Source organism: Platalea leucorodia, assembly GCF_965183815.1.
Source record: "Platalea leucorodia genome assembly, chromosome: Z".
In the NCBI taxonomy this organism is placed as follows: domain Eukaryota; kingdom Metazoa; phylum Chordata; class Aves; order Pelecaniformes; family Threskiornithidae; genus Platalea; species Platalea leucorodia.
Genome location: NC_138858.1, coordinates 54,007,407 through 54,024,761, shown reverse-complemented (window position 1 = coordinate 54,024,761; position 17,355 = coordinate 54,007,407). Strand labels below are relative to the sequence as shown.

General features: G+C 42.1%; 1 protein-coding gene across 1 annotated transcript in view; it reads left to right on the top strand.

The window, feature by feature from the left end:
• Positions 1-17,009, top strand: part of ZNF462 (zinc finger protein 462) — a gene marked incomplete at its 5' end in the record, with an annotated part of 50,677 nt that extends 33,668 nt beyond the window's left edge. Inside the window, 5 exons of the mRNA XM_082335748.1 lie at positions 1,993-2,129; positions 7,743-7,966; positions 10,366-10,498; positions 15,443-15,557; positions 16,776-17,009. Of these exons, the coding sequence (XP_082191874.1) occupies positions 1,993-2,129; positions 7,743-7,966; positions 10,366-10,498; positions 15,443-15,557; positions 16,776-16,977 (811 nt within the window). The 3' untranslated portion in view covers positions 16,978-17,009. The remainder of the gene's footprint in view (positions 1-1,992; positions 2,130-7,742; positions 7,967-10,365; positions 10,499-15,442; positions 15,558-16,775) is intronic.
• Positions 17,010-17,355: the final 346 nt, after the last annotated feature.

The following is a 17,355-nucleotide window of genomic DNA, read 5'->3' as shown; positions in this document are numbered from 1 at the left end:
CCATCTGCTGCAGACGAAAGCACAGTAAGTCCTTGCGGTAGGTTTTACTTGCTGGAGGAAGTGGTACAGGTAGTACTGTTTCCTTCAGCATAGGCAATTAGAGGGCTATCCTTATCCTCAAGTGTGAAAATTTTCTTTACAAAAATAAGGTCATTTCCTGGTACAACCAGCATCATGGGACAATCAGGTGTCCTAGGGAGACAGGAGAATTTATATCACCTTTCTGAAGAAACCTCTCTCATGTAATTTATTTCTCCCACTATCTCTCTACCTGAAATGCAAAGCATTCTCTAGCAGATCTAATAGCATATAGACATTTCAGAAAATCCAATTAGATGTGCAAAATTTAAAAACTCAGTCCTGTGTTTGTTTGTGTATGTGTGTTTTTAGCTGCTGTTCCGTAAGGAAACAAAAGGCCTATGCACCTGTGCTGTTCATCATTTCCTCCCGATATGCTGGACCCTCGAGCATAACACCCTCAGCTGATATTTGAGGTCTCAAACTTGTTAAGTTCTTAGGAGACTGGTGACAGTAAGCAGTATGACTGAATAAAGGGGAGGAGTTCTGTTGAAGAAACTGCTGAGCACAAACCTGAGAGAATCCACACAAGAGCAACCTCTAGTTACATGTCTCTAGCCTCTGTTGCTTCAGCCCCTTGCTGCCTCTATGGTAAAATTTGCTGCTTGTGCTTTATATCCCGATTACTATCTGTCTTAAAGATTACCAGCAATTGCCAGGTCCATTCAGTCTGTTCATATCTTGCAAGAGCCATTTTCTTCTACCTGGATAAAATGAAATCATCTTAAATCAAGCAGCAGTTAAACACATTCATAGTTGCATAACGGAGTAGTGTTCTTTCATGCGGTGTCTCAAACATTCAAGGATTAAGTCTTGCTTCTTTTAGAAGCACAGCATGTTTTCTGTCTTTAAAAAGGGGGGGAGGGCAAAAAAACCCCCATACCAATCCCCTCTTCAACTCACCATAGAAACTTAAATGCATGAAAGCACTCACTGAAGTTGATAGAAATACACCTGTAGAATTCAGTGATCGCTGGATCAGTCCCAAAGCCAGTTGTGTTAGTAAGTTGCTTCGTGTTCAAGCTAACAGTCTTGAAGAACTTCAAAGAGACTTCTAACTCTAGTTGAAAGTGGCAGGCTCCTTAGCTTTTGCAAGCTTTACCACTGCTTTAGGAAAAAATGACCAAGTGCCTCAAGTTTACAGACACCTCTCATTTCAGTAGTTGAGCTTGTGGTTAGATAGGTGTACAGTTAATTTCCTCTGTATGCATGTCTCTTGCAACTTTTAAATATGCAGCCAATGTAATGCCAGTATGAAATTTTTTGTCCAGAAGTACTGTGGAGTATTCATTCATTCCTCCACTCTAATAAGTACAGTATTCTTAGTCTAGGGTTTTCAGATCCGTATAGCTGACGCTTTAAAACTTAACTACTCAGTGCTAAACTCACTGTCAACGGAAGCCTGTTTTGTATCCTGAATGTAAGCATTTTAGCTCGTTTGGGGCTTGTCCTACAAAGACAGAGGTGGTTAAGGAGGTTATCTGCCTCCAGAAATAAGTCTGTCCTCACTTCTGCAAGTCCAGAACAGTTGATAGATTTTGTTGAACTCCCTAAAAGTTTAATCTTTGCCAGAGAAAGTACACCGAATATTTCAGCCTGAAGACAAATAATGAGCATGAAAGATGGGAATTCTTTTGCTGTCTTAACTATAGCAATGTGACTATAGAGCAACCCATGCAAAAGAATATCTTGTCAGAATGAGTGTTTGTTACTTGAGGATACAAGCCTGCAAATACCTCTGCTCATGTGTTGCTCATGTGAGTAGCCCTGCTGAAATGCCATGTGGCACTGTGAAGACAAGGCTGAGTGGTATCTGTACCATTTTACACAACACGTCCCTTATAGAGCTGTGACACTTCATCGTTCCCTGCACACCTCTTCTGACTGCTTCCATCTCTCCCTCCCGTTTCACAGATCTGCTTTTACTATGCACGTGGAAGCTGGGCATTCGGCAGTTCCTGAGGAAGGACCCAAAGACCTTCGCTGTCCTCTTTGCCTATATCACACCAAATATAAACGCAACATGATTGACCATATAGTTCTGCACAGAGGTAACAATATCCCTGTATGTGTCTGTATCTGAAGAGGGGAATGCTGAACAATGCCCTTGTCTTTCAGACTGGTTTTGTTAAATTTTTCCCTCTCTGTACATCATTAAATTTTCCCCTCTCTGTACATGAGGACAAGTATGTTGAATAAGTCATCAGCCCTTAAGTATCTTTTGTTTCATTTCTAAATGATGCATCCTATTTATTTCCTGTAAAATTCAAGGTTAGCCAGTGCTGAAACAGGGCAGATTTAAAATTGTTTTTAAGCTTTTTCTCTAGAGAGGTTAACAGTCATCAAACACCTGTTTAGCAAGAGTTGCCCTAATTTACAGCTCTGTTCTAGGCCAGAGTTGTTTCCTGCTTATGTCTTTGTTATCATAAAGGCCTTGCTATCATAAACTCTGTGACAAGGTGTATCAACTAACCGTAGAGGCCCCAAAATATCCCTTGATTACTTGCTTGAATTGTTTCTCTTCAGTGTTCTCAGGATCAAAACAAGAATTGTCATATTTTTGTTTTTCTTTAAGACTCCTTTTCTGTCTCGACCTATCCCTTCTTTTTTTAAGCCAGCTAAAAGTGGGATTAGGGATTTCTATATTCTATTAACTGCGGGCTTGCTAGCTCAGAAGAGACAGCTGTTTGGGCTCTCTGGGCTGGGATTCCTGCCCATAGCTATCACACTTGATGCTTATAGATGGTCTGTTGGCTGCCGAAATCCAAACCCATGTGTTGGGATGGCACTCTGCCTGCTTGCAGGTTGGGCAGAGTTTCACAGTAGGGTATTGGTGGTGAGCAAACACAAGTTTTGCATGCCATCTTTTTCCTGGAGGAGATCCTGGTGTGACAAGCGCTATCGTAATTCCTTGTAACATACCACTTTTCAGTGTTGGTAGCTTAAAGTCCTTCTTTTACCAAAGCAGTGAGGTTGACAGAGTTCATACAAATTTCTGTCTGCTTGCAGGGCTATTCTGAGGGTACATCTGGGAAAAATGACCTGTCAGTGATTCAGAAAGCACATTACAAAGCTGCCTTTTTTGATTGTAAGAGTTAGTCAGATGCTTTAGCTTTTACTTCCTGTCTTTGAAGGTGTTGCTGTGTCAGATTTTGCCCAGCTTCAGGACATAACTCCAGAATTAGCTCACTTTAGAGGAGAGGACAGTTTAGTTAACCCCTATGCAGGGGACCATGTGGTTCCAAGTGGTGCCGAGCTGTGCTCTGTTTTGTGGCTGTGTGAGGGCTCCAGTGGACGCTGCCAGATCTTTAAAATACAGATAGGCAGGCTGAGAGAGAACTGGATGGCCTTAGTTAGGGTATTTTCCATCATGCATAGACTTGACCTTGAGAATGCCCAGGTGCAGAAGTGGAAGAGCACTTCATGAGTTCAAGCAGCTCTACTGCCTGTACAGAGCTGTTTCTGACCAGTTACAAGGAGGTGGTTACCTCCTGGGTGAGTGGCGCTGTGGATCTGTTCTTTCGTAGAGCTGTTGCTTCAGTTGCACAAAACAACCTCAAGCCTTTGTGCTGCTGAAACAAAGCTGATAGCAAAGGACATAATGCTCTACCCGCTAGAGCACTGGGAGAAGTAAAGCAGAGTAAAAGTTGTAATGCAAATGAGATTATAGCTGATAAAGAATCTCAGAGGCCACTAAGAGAAGGACAAGGGTTTTCTCTGGCATCAAGAATCCAGGTAATAAAGGAAGTAGGGTCCTTCCTTAAACTTCTTTCTGGTGTATATATCCAGCTAAAAAAACCCTCTACTGTTGTGTTTAATTTTGTGGCCGCTGAAGCAGAGAATTTTGACAAGATTTAACATGCACTGAAAGAGGGACTGAGGGATGGTGAATGTAGTTTCAGATAGCCTTCCATTTTTATAGCTGTTGCATTGGTAAAACAAGGGCATAGCCCTGAGCTGTGGTCCAAGAAAATTAGTTTTGAGGTAGCTGGAGTGGTGCAGTGTGTAAAATCAAGAGTGAAGGATTTGATCCATTCATAGTTAATGTTCCTCCTGCGTAAAAAGACATGTTTACAAATGCGTGACTCTTGCATTACTTCCAAGTTGCTGCACCCTTAATCCGTGGTAAAACAGCATGTGCTTGAAATGGAGAGTATATCTGCCTCTTAATGAGTGGCTACAGAAGCTGAGTTTCACAGGACTACAGCATTATCAGTTAGAAGCCTGAATGCCTAGTGAGAAAAAATCGGGCAAGGAATTTGCTTCCCATTAAGAATGAGGGAAACAGGAAGCTTCCAAGAACCTTCTTAGCTTCCAAGAGCCTTCTTCCATGTGTCACCTATTCCTCATCTGTGTAAAAGTGGTTCACTGTCCCTCCTGTGCGGGTACAGATGGAGCACAAGACTCGTTACAGGTGGCCTGTAGCAGGGGACTGACACAGCTAGAGGCTGCTATGCAGGTAGGTGAAGAGAAGAAGTTTGGTTCTCGAGTTCTTCCTGGCCTTTGTGACAGGCAAGCCTGGGGAGAGGAGACACAGAGGAGACAGTGAACTCTTGCTCCATGGCTAGCAGAGGTGCTCGCCTTAATGCAATTAGTTTTCATTATCCCTTCCAGTAGCATTCCCATCACGCATTTTGAAACACATTGGTATTTTCCAGGGCTGAATGCAACTTACCAAGATCACTATTGGGTCTACTTTAAAATCCCTGGGGCATTATTTTTTCTTCTTTTAGCAATCGTTTTGTTCTCTTACTGGTACAAATAATGATTTTGTTCTTCCATTTAATAGAAATTACACCCATTTCTCTTGAGTAGTAACTTTAAGATAAAAAAGTCAAATGTTCAAATTCATCCCCAAAGGCTTCATTGCTACATATCCTGATTTCTTGCACGTGGTTGTTTCTGGCATTATCCCTTATCCACACAGCTTCATTGATACATGCAGATCCCTTGTGCTGTGCTTGCTTTTGGCTACAGGAATGCAAATGCTACGTGTTCTGTGACTGTAGCTTGGATTTGCAGGCAAAAATGCATATTTTCAAACACTCAACATAACCAAATAATTGGTATGTGTGTCTAGGTAGTAGGACTGTTTTGTTTGCACTTGGTTTACCTTGAAGGGAAGGAAATAACTTGTACATGTTGTGGTGTGTTGCTGAGTAAAGATTTTTGCTTACAACTAAAGATTGATAGAGTCATGGGCTCTTTTATGCATTGAGCAAAAAATGTATTCTTTGAGTTACTGTACTGTACCTAGTGCATTAATGGCCTTTCAATTTAATCTCTGATCTGCATTACAGTTAGCCTGAATATTTCAGCCTAATGGAAGGACTGAATTTCTTAAACCAAGATGATGCTTTTTAGGTGTTTATTTTGTTGTTGGTTTTTAATTACACCTCTTGCTAAATTGTTCCACAATTCAGGACATCTTTTTGTGAGGCATGTACAGTAGTCTTTGTTTAGACACTGCTGAACTTTGAAGAAGTCTACACGTGGATAAAGAAGCTACTTCTTTCAATTTGTCTATGGGGCTTTAATTTGCTGTAATTTTGTCAGTTGCCCAGATATGATAAGTGCACTCTAAATAAGTAATTAAATAAACAGAGCTTTGTAGGGGCAAGCTGGAGATGAAAGCATCACTTTACAAAACGTGAGGTTCTGGATCCAAATAACCCTGCAAGTTCCAAAATCATTGTTTAGAGGAAGCTCACTGACATGAATACATCATGTAAAAGTTTTAAATCATCCCCTGAAAGTGAAATCCTTCAGGCTGGAAGTGATGTTTATGTTTATTTTGCTTTTCTCCTGTTATTGTGCTGCCTTTGATTTGGGAAGTGTATGTGTGATTGTGAGGTAATAGGTTTTGCTAATGTGAATTAGGGAATGCTGCATTACTCCAGACTGGTAGATAAGAAGTTTTATACCATCCCATGTTTTAGCTTTTTTAATCTGTGCCAGGTGCTAGAGGAAAAGTGAATTTTCAAATATTTTAATTAGTATTTCCCTTTTTTAAAACTTCACTTGACTTTTTCACTTTTGAAGCCAGCTGCGTCACTTATTTAAGTGAGTTCAAAAGCACACAGCTGCAACAACCTTGTAAAAAGTCATCTTATGACCCCAGAATCACGGCTTTAAATTCTGTTGTCTCTTAGACCCTGTTCTCCCCTCTCCTTTTCCCACCCTGAATGGCCACAACTTGGTGTCTTTATAGCTGGAGAAGCGATTGTTGGTGTAGAAAAGAATTACAAGTCCACGGGTTTTTTTTTATTTAAGGCATAGCTTTGAGGAAAACTTCCACTTTTTGAAGAAGTCAAAGAGGAAGTTATGAGACAGGATAACTTTTGTGTTTAGGGAGAAGCTGAGCAGGATAGAATATTTTGTTGGGCTGTAGAAAAACTCTTGTGAGCAGCAGTGGCATGTGGATTGGCAAGAAGTGAATGAACAGTGGAGCATTTGCCACCTTCCAGAAACCCTAAGGGAGTTTGTATTTCTGTAGTTGTCTTTGGATGTGATATTACCCTCCTCACTAAAGAAAAAGGCCCATTGGCTCAGATCCATATGTGGATTGCCACGTCTCACATTCCCCTAGCCTTCACGTCTACCATCTGAGATTTAGGCCTGTTTTTTTAGTTCATTTAGTTTAATCTGCCGTGAGGGATGAACCTGCATGAGGAGGATCAAACTCCTCCTTTAATCTGCAGTCCATAAGGAGTAACAATACTAAATTTCAGTGGTCTAGTTCAAAAAGCCAGTTGAGTAACAAAAGCCCATAATGAGGATCTTCTGGTGACCTTCAGCTGAAGGGTCAAATTTGGGGTTTCCCCTGTGCGCACAGCTTGGAGCTCAGGGAACGACAGTGGATGAGTGTTACGCACATCAGATTCTGGCTCTGTCAAATGACTGGAATTAGTTGCTGCTCTGTTAAAAAGTCAGTGCTTTGTCTGAGAAGTGGAGAGCTTAAAAACTCAGCAAGAGCATTTTCAGTACATGCTTGTATCCATGATCTGAACTGTGGAAATTGTGACATCACATGCATGCAAATTTTGAATCTGAGCTTTCTGAAAGCTGTGGGTGTGTTGGGAAGTTTCTGCCCCTGGCTGAACAGCAGAGCCTCTTCCAGGAAAAGGTGCTGCCTTGCTTACCCTCTCAGTCCCCAGAGAGTAGCTTTAGATGTGATGGTGAGGATACCAGCTCCGATTTTTATAGATCCAGCAGAGTGATGCATTGGGAAGCACCCTGCAGCTTCCCTGTTTATTACATTTCTAGCAGCCATTCCTGGCTGCTGTCAAGTACTGAACCAAAATGGACTTTTGGTCTGGCTGATTTATGGCTGGTTTTGTATTCCCAGACTCTGCTACTCTGACTCACAGATGGAGTCTCATTTGCCCCAAAGTCTCCATTCCCATCCTCTCCACCCAAAAAGCAGTTACATTTGTGAGGACACCTGCATTTGTAGCCTTGGAGGATTAACCCTGTCACTGCAAGAAGAATTGTTGTCTTGTGTTTTTTGTGTCAGTCCAGCTTAGTTGCCATTCCTTTATAGATGCACTGCCTACCCATATAGCAGATCCTATTCCTTGTGTGGGTAGTAGTGCCCAGACTTTTGACACGTGGTCCTGGTATTTCTTAAAATTTGTTAAGTGAATATTGTCCTGTCCCTACAGAAGAGCGGGTTGTTCCCATTGAAGTCTGCCGTTCCAAGCTGTCAAAGTACTTGCAGGGAGTTGTTTTCCGGTGTGATAAGTGTACCTTTACCTGCTCCAGTGATGAGAGCTTGCAGCAGCACATAGAGAAGCACAATGAACTGAAACCCTACAAATGCCAACTCTGCTACTATGAGACCAAACACACAGAGGAGCTGGACGCTCACCTTCGAGATGAGCACAAGGTAACATCCAAATAGTTTTAACTTGTAGGAATCTACTCTTTGCAAATGCTGTATTAGTTAACTTGCGTCAACTCTGAGTAGCCAACTTGCTGTTGGGTTTTTTTCCTCTTCCTCCCCAAATCTGGAAACTAATCCCATGTTGGTCTTCACTTCCTCTATTTTCTATTATTTCTTTTTTTCTTTAGAAACTCAAAATTGACGGTTTCTAAAGCTCTTCAGATTGATCAGAATTGGCAGACTGTTGTATATAGAGTATGATTATCTGGAAAAGGCACTTGTGTATGCTGGGTTTATTTAAAGAGGGGGGAAAAAAAGGGTTGTGAAACAATATTAAGGCTGTGTGATTCAGCCTCTGTGAAAGGCAAGAGATTCCAAACATAAGATTGCTCTGGCAACTTCAGTAGCGTGACATGCCATGCATATTTTAATAACAAAGAGGGCAATACATCCCCGTTTACATTTAACAAGGGAAAGATAAACAGCAAGTATAACCAGGTCCTAAGTTAAGACTGCTTTTGAGTTTCTGTGGAGTGCCTGAATGCAGACCTGATCCAGTCTTTGAGAAGTCATTAGAGGCTTTCCACAGACTGTTAGCTTTGAATTTCTGTAAGTGCGAGCTGTGTAGCTGAGAGACACTTAAGTTCGAGAAATGTGTTTCGGAGTATTTGTTGGAGTGCTTCCTTTCACATTTCTGGGGGAGGCAGCTATATGCCTCCACCTGTTGAAGCTGAGCTGCCCAGGTCCTCACTAAAAACTCACTCCTACTTCATGGACTGCATGACACTTACCTTACAGCCAAATACATTTATATTGACAGTATTAGCAGCAGAAGTCCCAGCAAAACTTTTCATGCTTAAAAAAATATTGGGCTGTCTTATAAAAACAAACTCTGGTTGGCCTGCTATGCTTATCTGCCATCTTCTTCATTACTTCTGGAGAGTCTTCTGCAACTCACATGGTACATGAGGTGCTCCATGCCTCCTAGTCACCACAGCAAGGGGCCTGGCGTATCCAGGAGGCACTATTCCTCATTCTTTTGACACAGTGCATCAGGCTGGGAAGGTTATTACCTTACTTAGCTCTCCCTTCCGATCCAGACCTGCAGTGATGGTGCCAGTAGTTTAGGGTATCTTTTCCCCATTCCTCTTCAGTAATTTATATCTCGCTAATTTGTGTCCAAGTTCTCAACTCAGACACCCAAGTGATATATTGCACCTTAAAGAGTTCCTGTGCATGAGCTGAGTTCAATTAAGTGCCTTGCATGTGGTCTTGTTTAAATCTCAGTGGGTAACGTGTTAAGTCAGAGAACCTCATCACAGCTGTCTGTATGGAGTAGCGCTAGCAATCTGCACACCACTGCATTTAGGATAGTTTGCTATTTGGAGATATACTACAGTCTACTTCACATGCTCCTTAGGTTCCTTCACATTCCCTTTCCCACAGAATGATAAAAAATAGTCAGTGGGTGTTGATATTTCATTCAGCATTTTGCAGGAGGTGTTGTACTGCGCTCATTCCCCTGTCTCCATCCTCTCTGCCTCTGTGGCTCAGTGCCTGTGCTGCTAGAGGGTTGTCTCTTTGCATGAAAAATGAATCCAAAATCCTTCCCAGCAGGGATCAATGAGCTCAGAGGGCGCTTGCCATCCAACAAGTATTAGCCCTAGTGTCCTGGTCATGCTCCACACTCTCCGCCTCTACTGTAAATCTGGACTGCTCCTCTGCTGTTTCTGTTGGATATGGTGGAGTTCCTGACTTCTGTGCCCTAAGCTGCTCCTTTCATACCGCTGCTGTGAGCTGTTAAGTAGCTGCTGCATTTCACCCTAGGGTTAGCTGAATTTGACTGCTGGGTGAAGTGTTCCCATTATAGTCTGTGTATCAGTTTGCAAAGCACTTTGCAGCCCTTCGTAATGAAAATTAATCTGTTATTAATGAGCGAAAGTGTGTGTGGCACACAGCAGCCATGTGCTTAGTAAAAGACCCATCCTTTCATGAATGAAGCTGAATGAACCAGTCACAAAGAATTTTCCTTCAGTGTGGATGTGCAATAGCAGTGTTTCATCACAGCGGTTGAATGGTCCCGTAAAAAGAGGATACAACTTAAAGTGTTTTGCATTTCTTGGATTTTTTTTGTTGTTGTAATACATCAAAACCAGGAAGAAATGAGGGGGGTTACTGAATGTCATTAGTTTTTGAAAACCAAAAATGAGAAATGCAGAATAAACAATGAAAGAAGAATCACTGCCATTGAAAAGAAATGAGTATTAATTTGATTAGGCGACTGCATGTCACCTCTAGCTGAGCAGGCTTTGGGGTGTACTCGATTTGGTTTTGCATATGTGATGATTTTTCTGATTAGCTGATGATGGTGCTGATTGCTGACAAAAGTGTTTCTTTCAAAGGTGAGTCGTAATTTTGAGCTGGTTGGACGGGTTAACTTGGACCAGTTGGAACAAATGAAGGGGAAAACAGAGAGCTCCAGCAGTGATGAAGAAGAAAAAGAAGAAGAGTTAAGCCCCAAGACTGAAGAGAGAGGTCAGTGGAGCTCCTTTTTTTTTTTTTTTTTTTTTGGCACTGCAACATACCCCACCAGTCCCACCAAACAAGGTCAGCTGTTGACTCTACAGCACATTCCTGTAGAGCCATGCAGGCATGCCAGCAGGAGCAGAATGGGGCTTTTGTGAAGACACTGCTCCTGGGGGAATCTCGTGTTTCTAATCCGTATTACAAGTTTTCTGTCTTAAGAAAATATGTACTATGAGAAAACACAGATAGCATCTGTGACTTATCTGCCCCTGCAGATAACATCTATAAGGGCTTGGAAAACTATGTAAGTGGAGTATTTTAGTGGTCTGTCAGATTTTCTGTTTTGGTAGCCCATTTTCAGCTCTTCACTGGGCATTGTTCAAGCGAGGGATAAAGGGGTCGTGGCCAAAGTTTTTTATGGGCTGTGATTAACTCTGTGCCCAGCATTCCTCCTCAGACAGATTCAGTCCTGTTGCAGTTCCTGCAGGTGGCAGCTCTGGAGCCAGGGTAGGTCCATGCCCCACCTGTACCATTGTGTATTTAAATATGTGCCTAAGTTCATATGTAAGGCTGATCCTACTGACTTCAGCCAAGACTAGGCCATGTGCTTGCTAGCGCTTTCGCTTTGGTTGAAGTTAGATCAGCAGGGAAAAACTGAGTTCTCTGTAAAATGAACTGGGGTTTTCTTGTCCTTCCCTTCCAACACCCTCCCCCTATGAAAACCAGGTTGTTGCAGTATCTGGTGTAAACTCTGTGTTGGCTAGTCTGCTCTGGTGCACGATTCATCAGTCAAAGGCAGTGCATTTGCAACTCTTTAATGTGTTTAGCCCTGTGATGTCTGAATGTCAGGTTCCTGGGGTCACCCACCCTCTTGATGCTGACGACCACAGCTAGCCAAGTTCTGTGTACTTTAACTAAAGGTATGCCACCATGTTTACCTTTTTCCTCCTGAATTTTCAGCTTTCAAACTCACTCAGGAGTTGTTCACAAAAGAAAATATGTCTCCCTACATCTTTTCAGACCTGGAAAAATTCCAATTTCTGGATTCACAGGTTGTTTACAGAACAGGAGGGGCTCCGGTCATGCTTCTTACCTTTTAATAGCAAGACCCCAGCATCATGGCTTTTGTTAGTGTCTCTACAGCATAAATTTGGTCTGCCTTTATCACCAGCACTTCACTTCAAGTGTGGTTAGTGATAGCTTTCATTTAAATGAGAAAGGAAGCGAGTTGGATAGAAAACCATTTATGTTTTAATGAAAAATATCCTTCACAAGATCTGAGGTAGAGCAATAGAAAATTAGAGGAAGACCTAAAGGGATGTTTGTTCTATATGCATTTCAAAGTGCAACATTATTAACTTGTGTGGAGACATGCTTGGGTGTCTGTTTGGGGACAGCTTCGACCCTCAGAGCTTCATGGCTGGAACAATGATTGCGTAATGATTTGACTAAAGGACCGGCTCACCTTAGTTGCAGATGTATCAGGCTGATTAATGTTTTGTGTAGACCCACAGCTAGCAGGGGATGAAGAGTCATGCTGTCCTTGTGAGGATTGCCTTAGCATTATACACAAGCACAGGTGCTGAAGTGACCTTGGAAGCTGTGTTATGTAGACCAAGGAGAAGAAAGTGCTATCTGCCAAGCCTTACAAATCCCTGTAAATGCACTATGGGGAGGGGGACAGCCCAAGGTGAAGTTCATTGTTTAAATTGGCTTTAGGTTACACTGTGAAAATGTAAAAATGTCACCTTCTATGCTGGAGATTTAAATTTGCAGGAATAATAGATAAGCGTTATCCCCATGTTTCATGTGATCAATAGTTAAGCAAGGGATAGCGTACTTTATTTTGTACTTTTTTCACCTGTATCTCTGTTTTTTTAATCTGTGACTAGCTGAAAAGATTTCTGCATGCTTGTTCAGATGACAAGTCTAAAAAAATAATTCATATTTCCAAGTTGGTTTTGCAGCTATTGTTTCCTGACTGCCCGGTAGGGTCAATGTTTCACCATTGTTGTTTTTTCTCCTTTTTAATCTGTTACCATTTGTAATATATTATACTAAAATAGTTAGAAAATTAAGAAAACCCTTATGCCTAGTACAGCAAGGGTATATTGAAAAGATCCAGTTGCATTGACTATATTTTTCTAGACAAGTTGTGGACTACTACTGTAAGGTGCAAGATGCAAGGTACACTTTCAAAAAGTGTCCCAGTGAGACAGGAACTGAAGGCGTGGTTGGATGCTTAGTTGCCTGCTGCCATCTCCCTATGGATTTTCAGAAGACAGTTCTAACACAGAAATGGTTTGCTCTGTTAGCAGAGGACCAGACCTATGGTTTTAAATATAGCCTGTCACTGTGGCTAATGCCGTCATAGCTTTCAAACCACATCAGACTGTGTAATCCTGTATGCCACTCGGGTGCTTTTGACTGTTCTAGCCTTTGTGATGTTAGCAGGAAGTGGGATTTGCTGAGAGTGCCTCTGTGTGCTCCAAGTATCTGGAAGCAAATGCTGTCTGAACCCTCTGAAGTCTGTGACTTTGGCAGAACCAGGATCTCTGGTTAGAAATAACTTGCCTAGATGTGCCACTTTGACTTCAGGCAGTAGTACAAAGAAGGGTGTGTTACTTCTCCAAATGGGCTGTTGGACAGTGGACCAAAGAAGGGCAGCAGAGCTGAACTGCTGTCTTGGATGGGAAAGGAAGGTAGTCGTTGGCTGCTGGTGAAGGATAGTAGAAAATATATTGACCTAGGAGGAAGAAGATGAGGGGGGAAAAAGAGGGTGTTTGGCAAACACCACGGAAAGAACAGCTCCCCCTGGTAGGGACTGCATCCCTGAGGGACTGTCTGTCTTTTCTGACCTTTATGCCTTGGTCTTAGCAGAAACTGGAATCGAGAGGTGTTTTTCCACAGTAGACAAAAATAAATGTCCATGAGTGCTTGTGTGTGTGACGCAGGAAAACCGCAGAGAGGTCAGGTGTCTGTGCAGTCTGTTACCTCTCTTCTGCAGGCCACAGAGAAGAGCAGCTTCTGATACGCCTCCAGGGAAGCAGTCCAAATTCACAGCCCTAGAAGCAAAACTGATCGGGAAGCAGGGTGAACAAGATAGTGTTTTCTGAAGAGGTGATGGATTTAGCTACTAGAGTAGCACTCGCTAATCTTAATGGGAGTTGCAAGTATAAATCATGGACTGGTTTTGGTTGGAAGGGACTTTTAAAGATCATACAGTCCAACTCCCCTGCTGTGGGCAGAGACATCTTTCACTAGATCAGGTTGCTTAAAGCCCTGTTCAGCCTGACCTTGAACACTTACAATGATGGGGCATTCGCACCTTCTCTGGGCAACCTGTTCCAGTGTCTCAAGACCCTCATCTTAAAAAATTTCTTCCTTATGTGCAATTTAAACCTACCCTCTTTCAGTTTAAAAACGATTACCCTTTGTCCTGTTACTACAGGCCCTGGTAAAAAGTCTCTCTCCATCTTTCTCATAAGCCCCCTTTAAGAATTGAAAGGCTGCAATAAAGTCTCCCTGGAGCCTTCTCTTCTCCAGGCTGAACAACCCCAACTCCTCCCTATTTGAGCAAAACAGCCTCTATGTTGCATATCTCCTCTCTGCAGAGGCCCTGAATAAACTTCCTATTGTGTACTATACGGTAAGTATGTTCTTGTACAGAACAGCAGCGTTTGCCTCTGAAACTTTTACCCTCCATAAGTATTTGTCCCTGTACCATGACCAGTGTGTGTGTTGCAGTGTGTTTATAAATTTGTATCACACATAAGGTATTAAAATCCAGATGTAAACTGAACTAATGGCATTGACTTACTTTCTGGTGTTCCTCTTGACACAGCACCTCGCTTTGTAATATTTAACCACATAATAAATCACTGACAGTAAGAAATACAAAGTGGGTTTTTTTTCTTTCGGGGGAAGAGGCAAAAAATGATATTAAGAACCATTCTGTACAGAACTTTAGTAAAGGCTAACTAGTGAGAAATGTGTCACAAAAATACACTTATTTTAAGTTCATAGGTTGATCTTGAACAGAGTAAGTCTGAGAGTGAAGAAATCAAGTGAGCAGAGATCAGAATTGAAATGAAGCAAAATCCCGTTTCTTTTGTTATGTAGTTTGGGAGGAGTCAGAAAGACATTCTGCTGATTTCTTGCTTAAGATAATCCCTGCTAAGGAATTAATGCTCTGAGCAGATGGTGCTGTCTCATTTCCAGCAAAAGAATCAAGTGAGATAGTCCATGCAATTAGTTTTAATGGTTTGTGAGGTGATCTTCTTAATTTGTGAGAAAATGTTTCATCTTTTGTTAAAGCTGGCTGTGTTCACATGGAGTTTGGCTTTCAGAAATACCGCTCCCTGAGCTGCCAGTGACTTCACTGGTATTACTAGGTGCTTCACACTTCTGCAAATGCGCCCCCAAGCACTTCGTATAAAAGATTAGGATGGGATGGATGAAACACCTAGGCAGTTAAAAGGTAGGACTTAACCCATGAGACTTCATGATGAAGGGATGTCTATTTATTGTGAGGATCACATGTTAAATATAGCAAGTCTTTGTTTCCTAAAATTTACACTACCAATTCAAAAGTTATTAGATGGGCTTTAGTGGTTTTTTTAATTTTGCTTTCAAGCCATTTCAGCCCTAAACTTCTCAGTTCTGGTTTTGAATTAAAACTCTGCAGTATCTTCATTTGTTGAAATACAGGAACAGGGAGTAGTAACTGGTTACCCTTATTTGCAGAGATGCTTTAAGGCTTAGGATGGGATTTGTCACTTGCAGTGTCACTTTGCTTTGGGGGAGTTGCGTTTTCACAGACAGTTATTTGATAGGTAAGTCCTTTTCCTTCTCAGGGATGAGACAGTGCAGCAGAGGGCATAAGAGCAGGATCACAGTGGTCCCTTCTTGCCCTAGCACTTCTGAAATCATGGGCTATGTCTCTTTTTCCAGATCCCATGATGTTTCCTGACAACAGTGCTCCAGAGAAACGCTTCCCGTGTGAGTTCTGTGGCCGATCATTTGCAGAAGGCTCTGAGTGGGAGCGACACGTGCTGAGACATGGCATGTAAGTTGGTTTACATTCCTTTGCACAACAGCCAAAGGTAACAGTAAATCTCTGTGCATTCCCCCCACCCCATTCCTCGCCTCCCAAAAAGCCCTGTGATGAAGGCAGACACAGTCTATGAAGAACAATTCTGTCTATCGCGAGTGTCGATGCAGTCATCAGATATCTCTGCATGGGAAGTTCCTGTTCATCCTTTTTAACTCTGCTGCCCAGGGTGGCTGTAGGCTGTGATTCTAAAACTTAAGATTGTCCCAAGGCGAATACCACTTGGCCAGGATTAACTTAACCTGAGTGTACTGTTGATTTTGCCTGCCAGCAGAGCAGCATAAAAATGGGAGAAAATTATATGGGATGTCCTAGGAAGGAACTGTTTGGTTTGGTTTTTTTCCCCTTTATTGTTATATCTGTTTTTGCATGCTTGCAGCTAAATTTGCATAGCAGTGCAAAGAATTATGCGCAGAGAAATGTCAAGACTTTCAAGGGAACTAAAACCAATCTGAATGAACTCCTCAAGTGTGCATAGTGAAGTTCACTAGTTCATAGTGAAGATCTTTCCCTTTCTATAGCAGTTTGCACATTGTGGGATGATACATATCACAGATAAGATGGGCATCTCTGGAACATTTTCCTTCTTTTGATGAAGATCTGGCTGGTAGCACAGATCTCCTTGCTGGCCAGAGTTCCTTCAAAGAGTAGATTTCATTCAGGGTTGCTGACATGTGGAAGACATTTGGATACAATATTGTAGGTTAACTGTGATGGGATGAGAAATACTACTTCTCTTACCCTTAATCTTCTGTGCCTAAAGATGAGTGCTTTAAATGTTGCAACCTATAAAAAGTTTTATTGGATCATTAACTCTTTGGAAAAAGTACTCTTTTTCCTGTGCCTTTGTTTGGTGCCTTGTAAGTTTTGTTTACAAGGGACTGGGGAGAGGGGAATAAACTTTTAAAAGTCATAATTAAGGTTCTTCCCTCTCATCTCATACCTGTCCCAGTGTAGAGGATTTGGTTTTAAAGCTAGAATGCCATGGGTCCCACTGGTAGCTTCATTCCGCTGCCTCTCCTGTTGAGCATGAGGTGGCAATGTTGTGGCTGCTTGCATCTACATTTTTAGAAAGTGATCTCGTTTTCTCCCTTCTGTGATACACACAGACTGGCTTTGCTGTTCTCTGTATCGACTGTGTGTGTTTCTGTTTTCTGCCGCTCGGCTTTCCAGGGCACTGAATGAAAGCAAGCACAGGACCAGTGAGGACAGCCAGCCAAAGGAGGACATAGAAGAAACTGTTAGCACACTGCCAGAAGAAAAAGAAGGCATTGAGAAAATGGTGGTGGACTATTCCCACAACAGTGAAACAGCAGTCAGCATGGTAACTGCTGACAAACCTCTCCAAGACAACTCGGAGGCCAAAAACGAATAAGCATTTGGTGTGATTCTAATCAACGTACTTGAACAGTGATGAACGGGGTGGGGTGGGTGGGTAGGGTGGGCAGAAGGAAGAAATAAAGCTGCTTTTAGGACTGAATGATCTATTTTCAAAGCACTGGTACCTGTGTGAGTGTGTGTATATTAAAGTTATTTAAGTGATGGAATAAGTGGCTCCATTACATCACTGCATCTTTTCTTCTGGATCTTGACAATGGGAAGTTACATTCATCTTGGACTAATGAAGCAACTCCCCGTATTCCTACATTACACATCGTGCTTTGCAGTGGAGACTTGGATTGTTTGTGAATGGAAGCGTCGTGAGCATGGAAGAAGTGGGGGGGACAACTTTTCAACGCACAAATTTGTGTGC